Source organism: Daucus carota, chromosome 4 (genome assembly GCF_001625215.2).
Source record: "Daucus carota subsp. sativus chromosome 4, DH1 v3.0, whole genome shotgun sequence".
NCBI lineage: Eukaryota > Viridiplantae > Streptophyta > Magnoliopsida > Apiales > Apiaceae > Daucus > Daucus carota.
In genome coordinates this window covers 50,458,376-50,471,025 of record NC_030384.2, presented here as the reverse complement: position 1 = coordinate 50,471,025, position 12,650 = coordinate 50,458,376, and the positions used below count along the sequence as shown (strand labels likewise).

Genomic DNA, 12,650 nt, shown 5'->3' with positions numbered 1-12,650 from the left:
GTAGACATTGTAGCTTGAAAATACGTTAGAGTTTAAGATTGAAGTTTGATGAGAAGATTTAGCAGAAGAGAAAGTTTGAAGTGAATGAAGAATTAAGGTGATGTTGAGTATAAATAGAAAAATGTAGTGCATGCATGCAAGTGCGGTGACGTTTAGGTTGTTTGACCAGGACTGGGAATAGAGTGGCAGAGTGCTACAGTCAATTTCGCTGGTGAGAGGAGGCTGCGGATTTTAATAAAGGCGAAAAGGTACCCGAATCGTAATAATATACTGTAGTAACTAACTAACGGAACATTTTTGCATTAGGTAGCTTCTGGAATCTGGGTAGGAATGTAGAATTAGTACTCTCCATCCCAAAATAAATAGATGAACTAGTTGACTTTGGCACGTAACTTTAACTTGATCGTGTAGTTCTGATATTTATTTTTTTAACTTTTTTTTGTAAATGAAAATTTTATATTTAAAATTTTATTTGCAAAAATAAAATTTTAAAAATAGATAATGTAGCTATGCGGTCAATGTACTTTAAAGTGCGTGTCTAAAGTCAACGAGCTCATCTAATTTGGGATGGAGGGAGTAACAATTTTATAAATTATCCAGACAATTAATTATTTAATATATATTAATTAATTAAATATTGATTAGTCGAATGACTTCATTAATATTTTTAGATTAGTCGATGACTTCATTTTTTTTTTTTTTTCAAGCATATATTTTCTCGTATAAAATACAATCTCATGTGAAAATTCTTTTCACAGAGGAAGCTTATTGTCTGACCAAAGATGCCAATATGAAAGAAATTCTACAGTATCATATGGAGTAAGAATACCGATATAATGAGAATATAAGTTTATAAAATAAAAATTTATATCTATAATATACCATAATATATAGCAAGTTTAATATAAAAAACATAGATGTGTATTCATTTTCAAAATATAAAAATTTATTTTTATAAATAAAAATATTAAACATTTTTTAATATTTAGTTTCAAAATATAGTATATAAATATTAAAAATCTCAAAATAAAATTTTAATTTTATTAAATAAATCGGCACAATTAACGCCACTAATACTTCCTTACCGTTAAGCTAATTTATCACCAAATAAAGGAGGTTTCATTCTATTTTTTTTTCATCAAGTCAATAATCACATGCACAGATCGATCAGACATATTACGAATGTTAAAAAAGGTACTCCTAAAAATAGGAGACCAAATTGAATGGTTATGTCTTGATAAGTTGGTCAAACATGTGGTATGAACTGAAAATCTATCTAACCCACTATAATCTCTGTATATTCAACATGCATATTCATAACCAATGTTTCCGGGAAATAACATATTATTATTTCTTGTTGTCCTCTTGTTCGTAGACGAGAATATAATAATGTACATTCAAAAATTTCAAAGATTCGAGTTCGTTGTCGCGCATATTATAGTCTAGATGAGAGCCAATAAGCTCTTGTATGTAAAATCTTACATGTTTTTTGTGTTATATCTATGTATAACTTTTTTGGAGCAGCATTTGGTGCGCGCATAAAAAGAATGATAGCTTGTGTTCTTTGTTAACCCTAGTCAGTGTTCTAAAAGTCGGCGATTAATCGGGATTAATCGTCAATTAATCGCTGTTCGGTCGGCCACCGTCTCGATTAAGCGTTAATCGGTGAAAAAATCGTTTTTTCTGAAAATCGGGATTAATCGGTCAAAAGTCGGGATTAATCGGAAAAAGTCGGTCAAAAATCGGGGAATTTAAAAAATTTAAAAAATTTAAAAATAAAAAGTAAAAATATTTTTTAAAATTTTAAATTTAATTTTAGATAAAACACATAAATTAAAGTTGTTTTTATTACCTTTCACTCTTTCAATATTAGCTCCTAAACTCTAATTACATAAATTTACAATATCTTCTTTTGCAAATTCAATTAAATTCAAGCTTATGTATGAGATGAGTGGACTTGTATATGTATATAAAGACATGTTTTGTGTTATAAAAAATCATTAATCTTTTGATTTTGTATGACTATAAATTTATACTATATATAATTATATTAATATATATATATATATATATATATAATTTAAAAAATAATATTAAATTGATTACGATTAATGATCCGATTAATCACTCCGATTAATCTCCGATTATCCGATTAATCGCTGGACGGTGTCTTCACCGACTAAGTCCGATTCCCGCTTTTTACGACACTGACCCAAGTGCGTAATTTAGGTTATCAATTATATAATGTATAGAGTGGTGTCTATTAATGATAGCCTTCTAAAATCTGATCATAATCAAATCCAAATCTATGGGACAATTTGGTGATTAAAGAAATTCTTTCTTTATAGTCTGTATTCTTTTCATGTTCCACTAACACTTATGAATTGTGATTTATATTTTTTTTCTTAAAGGGAGGGAACTCACAAAATTGTGTTTATATATTTTTTTTACAAATATTCAATATTTTCTTATCTGCTATTAGTTTCCCGGAGTTTATTATCTTCCAGAATACAAATAAATAAGAAAAATAATAAATTATGAATAAATAAAGTATGTTCACCGCATATTTCATCCTTGAAAAATTAGATGCCTTCTTTATTGAAAAATATTATAAATTTGTTCCGTTTTCAGAAAGAGGAAAATAATTTTATCAAAAAAAAAGAAAGAGGAAAATAAATTTTTTTAATTAACATTTTCTCATTATTTACATATATTTCGTCAGACATACATATGCAAGTATGTTTTAGGGAAGAAATCCACTGGTTTTACATGTGCTCTATTGTACCTTTATTCTAATTCAGTGGTGCGCGTCTACTTCTTCGAAACTTTTTCGATTAGAAAAACTAAATTATTGTTGCATCTGAGTAATGGAATACGCTCTATGCATGTCACTATGCTAGCATTTCTTGGTTTTGTTATTGGGATTTTTTTCTGTAATCAGGATCGTCTGAAGCAAAGATCTTGGAGTAAACAAACTTTGTGCAGTGGGCTAGCTGTTGTATGATATACTTGGGCTTACGTTTGGGCCCAAAGTCCTTGGTTGGATAACTGGCTGGACTTAATGTAACGTTGGCTAACTCCAGCTATAGCCAGCCGTCAGCCGAGTCTGTTTAGAATCGAAATATCGAAGATTTCGGTCCCTCATATGATGTATAAATTTTTTATTTTAGTATATCAATTTTATATTAATTATTATTTTTTAAATTATGAAAAAATAAATTTATTTTTAACATTCATTTTTCTAATTTATTTTAATTCATCCGATTATTAAAAATTTATGTTCAAAATTTTAATACAAATGTATTTATTTTTATTTTTGAAAGAAAGTAGTTTTAACTAATACAAATGTATTAGTTAAAACTACTTTTGCACAATAAGAGAAAAATAGTATATATCAAAGATTATTTTATGATATTATATTTATCATTGGTATGTATATTTTGTAAGATTTTTTTTGACAATTTAATTTTATACTCTGTCTTAACAAAATGTATTTGTTATTATACTTATCAAAGGGAGGGGGAAACGAATAAGAGTGTCCCGTAAAAACAACAAAAATAATATTATTGTTCGTGATTCAGAGTTAAATAAATTTATAAAACATACTTCACTTAAAGTCACGAGTTCTTATAACAGGCTAACAAAATTAAATTTGTTTACTTTCAAAAAAAAAATTAAATTTGTTTAATAAGTACTTGGATAGTAGCCATATACGGAAAATCAATCAGCAAGCGTCAAAATAATTGTTTTATAACAATCGATGTAGCTGTACAAGTTAAAAAGACAAAATACAATGAGTGTGACAATTTGCTCTCTCCATCCAATTCTTTGGATTTGTCCAAGCTCTAGCAGGTCACAACAAGGAAGAAGACGCATCTGAACAAACAAAACAAGCACCATTTGTCTAGCTTCTCTTTTTTATAAGGCTCCTGGCCCAATAAAGCCACAGGAAATGCCAAACCACTATGGAGAACCAAAGGAAATGCCAAAACACTATACAGAAAATAAAGGTGCGCCATTATTCACACATCCCATTACTTGTTCACACTCCACCTGCGTCTCTTTCCTTTTGTAATCTACTCCCACAAAGCATCCTCTACATATATACAACATAGCTTAAACTACCCAAGGCAAGCTTCTTTCTTTTTTTCTGCTCTCAAAGGAATTTCGCAAGTATTTGCAGAAATTTTGACATTATAGAACGGAAAAAAGAAAATGTTAAATGACATATATAAAGGACGTGAGGAAGCACTTTATCACAAATTATTATTATTCTGAGCTAATAATAATGTTGAAATGGACCTCGAGTCATTTCAGGTAAGCTAACATGGGATGGACATCGAGTCGTTTCGGGACGTGATCGGGTCACAGATTTAAGAACAGTTATTCTACGTGTTCTTGCGGTTAAACTGTAGTATTACAATTAATGGAATTACAAGAAAGCGCAAAAAATGCAGAGGGCGTCGAGAACAATTAGGTCAGAAATCATAACTCAAAATTTAATACTATTAGTACAATACAACAGTCAACAGAGATAGATAGATCTGATCATACAAATACATTGCTCATACTACTTTCTCCATATCGAATACATACATACAATACATTCATATATCTAATACAACACCGAAAATTCAGAAATTAAAATTGCGAAAAACAAAGAAATCGAAAATGATCGCTTAATTATTCGAAATCAAAGTCCTTCATTTGCCTCTACCACTAAAATTCATCTTCTCATAGTACCGAATCGATAACAACGACAGCGACAAGTGAACCTCATCCTTCCCCCACCGAGTCTTCGCCGCCGGCGCCACCGCCGGACTGGATTTCACCGGCGTCGGAAGACACGGCCACGCTGAAGTCGTCGCGGTCGTGGCCTGAGGAGCTGTCACCGCCGCCGGCTTCGCCAGCGGCCAGAGATAAAGCGCGTGGAGTCTACGAAAGCCACCGAGCGCGAGGACCACGGAACGAAGCTGTTGCTTACCGCACCCGATATTCGCCCACTGCTTAGTGCAAATCAGCTCCCAGAGGCGCTCATCTTTGGCCGTCTTGTTCCACTGCTTGTTAACGCACGCCGCCGAGCCTAACGTGCGCGCGTCGGCGTGTTTCAGCACCTCGTACAGAAGATTCTCATCTAACAAAACGGATTCAATCTTATCCGACTCATCATCACCGTCGTCCGCCTTGATCTTCTTCATTTTCCGATCAGCAAAATTGTCGGCGAAATTATCGGCGCCGGAGATGATTGATCGCTTCATGAGAGAGCTGAATCGGAGAGGACGAGAAGATGAATTGAATAAAGTGAGGTAGGATTTGGGATAAATTAAGGCAGAGATTGGGGGTGTTATGGGCCAACTGTTTTTTATGCTTTTCGAAGAAGACAAGGATGATGAGAAATGAATGCGGTTTATGAAATGACGGTTTTGCCCTCGTTTGTTGCTCATTTACTTCATGCTGCCCATCTGTTTTTTGTTTCTTTTGCCCAATTTGTCGTAGCCTTTTACTTACAATGCTGTAGTGATAGTAGGTAGAATAAATACAATTGAATAAACTTTTTTTCCAAAAAATTTAACTTGTTCGTGTCGTAAACTTTTTGAATTGAAAAATATCTGGACAAACGACATCACTGAAAATATACAGATTTTTGACTCAATTTCTTTAACAAAACATAAACTAGATAAAGATTTTGATATAAATTGCTTAAACTCGCGGGTGTTCTAGCAACTCCCCTGGATCTTTGTTGAATAAATCAAAAAATAAACACTTCAATTATATTCTAGATTTTATGTTAAAATAGAAAGTAATAAAATTTAGTCTAAACATAAAAAATACAGATGAATTTTTAATTTGACTGTTCTTGCAGAACGTAACAAGATAGGAACATTAACTTAAACTGAAATCATCTAAACTTTTGAGTAGTCATCGTGTCAGGGGTTCTAAAATTAGGGTTTGCAGTTTTGAGAGTCGACTCCAAGTTCTAACCCCCACTTCTCCGCTCTTCATCCTTCATCCCCTCTGATTAATCATCTTCGTTCTTCCATCTTCTCTCGTATTTCTTAGTTTTATCAATAAAACCAAGATCTAATCCTTTTGGGTGAGTTCTTGTTAAGTACCTTGTCATCAAGGTCGTGCCCATCTTTTTGGGATGTTTGTGTCTGTTTTGACGTTTCTGTGTGTTTTGTTATGGGTCTCGGTAATGTTTCTAAGAAGGAGTTACATGATATTTTGGGTAATCCGTGAGGCTTGTATCAGATATGGCACGGTGGTGAATATCGTAAGAGTTCACCTTTCACGACATAAAATTGTTCATCTTTTGGGGTCATTTGTTGATCCAATATCGGTTGATGTAACTGATAATTCTGAACATTGGGCTACAGATGCTGCTGCTTATGTGAAGGTCAATTGCGATGCTACTATGTTCACAACTCATATAGGTTGGATTGTTCGAGATTTGATTGTAATACTTTTTAGTATAAAGAATTTAAATATTCTATCTGTTAAACGATCTGAAAACAAAGCGGCTATATGTTTAGCTCGTTTTTTGTTTCTTAATCAGGTTGTAATTGACAGTTCGAGGGTTTGTCTCGGCTGGGTTTCAGTTATCTATTAAAATTTTTTGCTTTTCGTCAAAAAAAAAAAACAAAAACTTTTGAGTAGTCATTTATTGTCATGCACGTAATTTTAATAATTTCGATTATATAAGTGAAATGTAGAATTTACCTTTTAAGTTTCTAAAAGATGTAGTAGTTTATCATTTTTACTCAAAAACATTACATTAATATATTTGATTATATCATCAAAATTCTTGATAATGTGAATAATAATAATAATAATCATAATAATAATCATAATAATAATATATACTATACTATAATTAGTCAACATGTGTATAATTTGTAATCCAAGGTTCTAGTTATATTTTTTGGTTTGGTACTCTCCTTTTGGTACTACAAGTCTACAAATATGGAGTCTATTGGTCTTACATTATTAAACAGTTTAAAATACTAAAAACACTCATGACAATACATTATCATATGATATTTCATTAAAAAAAATTTAATGATGTTATAAATATACAATTTTAAATATCTTTTTTTAACAAAAACCTTCATGTAACTTTTTTAACTTTAACGTGTTCTATTTCAATATAAACACAAACAATTACATAACTCTTTTCAACTCTAATCTTGAAAGTTACTGCTGTAAAAAAAACGAAGATTACAAAATTACGTTGAAATTCGATTGATTAGATTACCAAATCTTTTTTTTTTTTTTGCTAAGTAGATTACCAAATCTTTCAAAGGTATTACCGATCGGCTATGTTTGGAAAAGATTTGAATTTTTCGATTTTTTTTAATTTTTAAATCTACGTGTACAAATTCGGATTAAATGTACTAAAATCCTAATATATATATATATATATATATATATATATATATATATATATATATATATTCGGGTTTGTCCATTTTCAAGTAAACGGGAGAAAATATAGTCAGTTGAATAATATAATTTAATTAAAATTCAATTCATTAATACTAAAATACTAATAAAATAATATTAAAATTTAAATTATAAATAATAAATTATGAATTATATACCCGTGCGTGCTTTGCCCGGGTTAAAGGCTAGTAATAATAATAATACACCTGCGTTTATCCAACACAGCTCAAACCTCAAATGAGTGATCCAGAAACTTGAGAAAGGCTGGACAAGGGTGGTGGACTTGTGGGCTTTTACTAGAGTTGAGAAATTTGATCCAGAAACGATGGGGGCTGGATAGGGCTGTAAATCGATACGGACTATCCGGTGTCTCGGCTCATATCCGGCTCGAAAATATGATACATGTCTCATATCCGTTTTGAAAACGATCCAAATCTGGCGGAAAAATTAAGCCCGTATAATATATGATCCCGGATACGAGCACACCTATACCCGCTCAGATTCGGTCTCATATAATTTTTCATAATATGATCCTACCCGAATAACCGAATATGATCCACGGTTCATATTCGATTCAAACTCATATACATATTATATTTTAACACCATCATGTTTGCAAATAAATAGTCATCATTTTATAAAATTATAATATCTTATTTAAGTTTATATCTTCATAAAATATGATTTATTTAATGTGATCATGCTTATTATCTTCATATATATATTTAATAAATGACATATACCAACATATAATTATAAGTTTTAATTCAAAATTATTATAATTTACAATATTATGTTTACTTATTACTAAATGATAATTATTTGAACAACTGAAATAATAATGATATTTGATGTTAGTGGATCATATCCGGATCATATTCGATGGATCATAAACTACCCGGTTAAAAAATTGGAAAATACGATACTGGATCATATCCGGTTCAGATCCGAATCCCAAATACCCGGGATCGGTTTATACCCGAATAAAACGATCCCGGACCCAAATCTGGACAAACTAAAAATAATATGATCCAGTACCTGAGCAGAGGGGTACCCGGGATCACCGGGATCATTTTACAGCCCTAGCTGGAGCAGGCAAGAACAACTAACAAATCAGATAGGCCCATATATCACCGAATCGAGAAATTCATGGCAACTTACAAGGGAGGTTTCATGTATATGAAAAAGTATTTATGATTAGTAATTTTCACGTAATACATTAATACAGCTTAAAAGTAAATTTTATAAAGAAAGGTTAAAATTCGAAAAGAGGTTTAACTGCAAATAATTTAGATTATGATATAAACAAGAAAAAATGATGAAAATCAATCATGTTTAGCTGCGAGCGCTCCTTCTATATCCCAACACCACTTCTAGCGTTGACTCGAGCATCCCTGTTAGACCTGCTATCCGCTGGCAGGACCATAACATCAAGGAAGGCGGGCTCTGGACATTACGTGGTAAAACAAAACTTATTTTGTTATATATCTATAATATATGCGTGACGAATTTGTATGCGTCAATATGATAAATTTATTAGTATATTATTATTATTATCGGTTCTGTCATGCACCGTGAAGAATTGAAATCGAAATTTGCACCGTCTTGTTAAATAAAGGATGACATTAGAACTTTATAGTTTCCACCGTCTTGTACAAAAATGAGGTACACATACGTACAGTTCAAAAGATTAGCTTTGCATGATACAAAAATGACATTCTCTCAACTGCCCAGCTGCCCTGTCCTTTAGACAGAGTGCCAGCTAATTTCTTTGCGGATCACTTTCTTCGTATAATTAATACGAGCGGTAGTAACTCACCAGTAGTAGTAAGATATAATCGTATAATATTAGTTAGAGAACCTACCAAGAAAATCATCCCAGACAATAGAGACGCGGGACAGATGTAAATCATCTTGTTACGCGTTTGATCGTACCTGTGTGTATCTAACTACCTCCGCAGGTCTGCAGATAACATGTTCTAGGTAAATTGATCACGCCCGAGCTCCGTCGATGCGCCGGTGTCAAACCTGGCTTATTTTACTGGATTCGAATTCGAATCGGATTACATTACATAATAATGTTTTAAAATAATATAATATGAGTGTATAATTATCATGAGAAGTTTCAGTAATAAATTATTTAAAATTGATTATTCAGAAAATTTAGAAGAGCGGTACAACATGCATAAAATTAAGTACAAATTTTTGCATAGATAATTCAGATGAGTTGTTTTAATTGATGCTATTTATGTCATGAATACAGAAACTCATTTCAATCAAAATTTAACATAAGTCATTTTATAAAAAATTATACTCAATTTCATGCATAAACTATTTTTCAATGTCGAATTGATAAAAACGAGAATCCGATTTTGTCAGATGATGTATTTTCGACCGATAAAATTTTGATCTCGAAGTAGTTAATATATTGAAAATTCGGAATTTTTTCGAGTTCGAATTGATATACACCTGCCCGAAAAATTGACCCCGAGAAACCGGGGCAGAAGTAGGCCTGTAAACGGATCGGATTTGGATCGGATCTAGCTAAATCCATATCCTAATCCATTTAAATTTATCGGATTCGGATCGGATCGGATCAGGAGTCGGATATTTTACAAGTCAATCCATATCCGGTCCACTCGGATCATGGATAATCGGATCGGAGCCCCGATCCACTAAAAATTATGAAATATATTTTTTCACCGTGAACAATGTTTTAACTTTCATACAAAAAAAAGATGATATTTTCTAGCTATATTAATACATAAACTTTAGCGTAATAGGTAAAAAAAAACTAATAAAGCAGTATTTAATAAAAACTTTGTTGGTTGTTCCTATAAAAACTTCAACACATAATTAATCAAGTAAATAAAAAAATAATAAATAAGTTGCTTAATACTTTTGGAGGAAGTAAATTATGATTTGCTCCTCTATTGATAAGGATTAAAATCGATAAATATGTTTTAAATACGGAACCATGTGATTGAGGAGGTTTTAAATGGAAGAGTTAGCTCCTGTGTTTATACTCACTCTACATAAAAAAAGAGTGATTATTAGATAAATCGGATAACAAGAGTGAGAGCCATGTCAAGAATTAGGAGTGGCTGATCGATTATAAGAAAATATGATTTAAGGTTTTGTCTTGTATCTTTAGATTTTTTTATTTTGTATGTGATATATTAATAATAATATATTATATTATATTATAATACAATATAATATATAATATATAATATATAATATAGTTAAGTATGAATCGGATCGGATCGTTAACAGATCGGATTTGATCATATCCATATCATTCTTTATCGGACCGGATTATTATCGGATCGGATTATTAGCAGATCGGATTTTTTTGATAAGGATCCATATCCATTTATTTAACCACGGATCGGGTCGGGTCGGATCGGATATCCGATCCATTTACAGGCGTAGGCAGAAGGGTTCTATGTCCGTGAACTTATCCTGGTCAGGGATTGGAAAAGATTTCTTTTGTTAGGATAGAAATGTACACAGCCCGTTTTGACTCTTCTCGCAACAAGGAAAAACTGTTTCACGTCTAACTAGCTAGCTACTTGGACTTGATTTTTCACAGCAAGTGTAGATAATTAAAAGGAGTTGGTACAAACTTAACCACAAAAAGGGAGTTGGTATAAAGGCACAAGAATAAACTACACGCAAGTGACAAAACGAAATTTGGAATCGCTTGAAATGTCAAATTCGACCCACAACAAAGAGTCAAGAAGCCAGATTTTTCAAAGTAAAAGCTCATGCCCCCGCTTTCCAACTCGCTGGTCCTTGGTCTTGGCCACGAATACACGGGCCGATATACGTTCACATCGTAATATCGTCTAGCTTGCGGAACAAGTCAACACATTTATACAGCTCTCCTCGCATCTCCCTATATATAGAACCACTCTGCCTCATCTGCTTCCTCAATTCATACAATCTCACATCTACAAGACCCGCATATAAATTTTCGTATTCTTGCACTTCCGTGATCTCTGATTCTCGTATTCGTGTACTTACGTAATTTTTAATTTTCGTATTCGTGTATTTCCGTGATTTTTAACAAAGAAGAATATTATTGTATAATGGCAAGCAGACGTTCGAGTTCGAGTTTGAGTTTTTGGCTGGTGTTTGGAATAGTCATTGTGCTCGCCATTTCGCAGCTAGGAGCTATCGAATGTCGAGCCTTGCGATCAACGATAGCAGAGGGATGTGATCAACCCGGTGAAGGAGCGAACTCCATGGGAATGACTCAGTTCGGCGTAGCTTCTGCTGATCATAATAATTCAAGTAGTGATGAAAGCAGCGTAGAGAGCAGCATAAGGAGCTTGTTGTTCAAATTGGCTTCTGGACCTAGCAAAAGAGGCCCAGGACATTAGATAGCTGGCTTCTCAAAGTCTCTTTTTTTTTCACCATTAGATACATGGTTTGATTATACGTTTTTTTATTGATTTATTCAAAGTTTATATTGTTGCACAAAGGTGCATGCAGTAATTGATACCTACCCTGTGGAAAGATTGTATATTGTACTCCTGTGCTTAGATCCTGACAAATAATATGAAAAAGTTGATTACAGTTTTTGTTTCTGTGTATATTTACGACTCTGATCAACTCTGATAAATTTATTTAAATTGTATTTTTGTTGGAACTTAAATTAAAGTACAAAAGATCATCATCAAATCAAGTTTAGTGAGTTCGAGTTCTTGTTAACAAATTGAATCATTCGAGTGTGTTTACTTCTCAAATTAAAAGTTATTAGAGATGATAAAGATAAAATGGAGTTTTGAAAAAATTTGAATAAGCGCAAAATTATTAGGATAATATTTGAAGGGAAATTGAGTATAAAGAATAAAGAATTCCTTTCCAAACTAATTGTGTTTGTTATTTAATATAGGGTATAAAAAATGAAATAGCAAAAATAATTATACATAATTCTTCATTTAAATATCATTTTGTTTCTTTCAAATTCATTCATCTTATCCAACTACAACATTATACTTTAGAAAATTATAATCAGATAGCTGATATAAAAAAAAGTTAGGTTACTGCCGTTTCCATTTTTGTTTCTTTGTCAGGTATGTATGCTACGATCTAAGTATTATTCCAATTGCATGTAAGATTAATATTTGATTTGTTCATAGATCTTTAGTTACCACTAAAAAATTGTTCATAAATTCTCAACAGTGGATTGTCTCTTT

General features: G+C 32.0%; 1 protein-coding gene across 1 annotated transcript; it reads right to left on the bottom strand.

The window, feature by feature from the left end:
• Positions 1 to 4,473: 4,473 nt before the first annotated feature.
• Positions 4,474 to 5,383, bottom strand: LOC108216014 (F-box protein GID2). The gene has a single exon (XM_017388664.2). The coding sequence runs from the start codon at positions 5,256 to 5,258 to the stop codon at positions 4,704 to 4,706; it is 555 nt and encodes a 184-aa protein (XP_017244153.1). The 5' UTR covers positions 5,259 to 5,383; the 3' UTR covers positions 4,474 to 4,703.
• Positions 5,384 to 12,650: the final 7,267 nt, after the last annotated feature.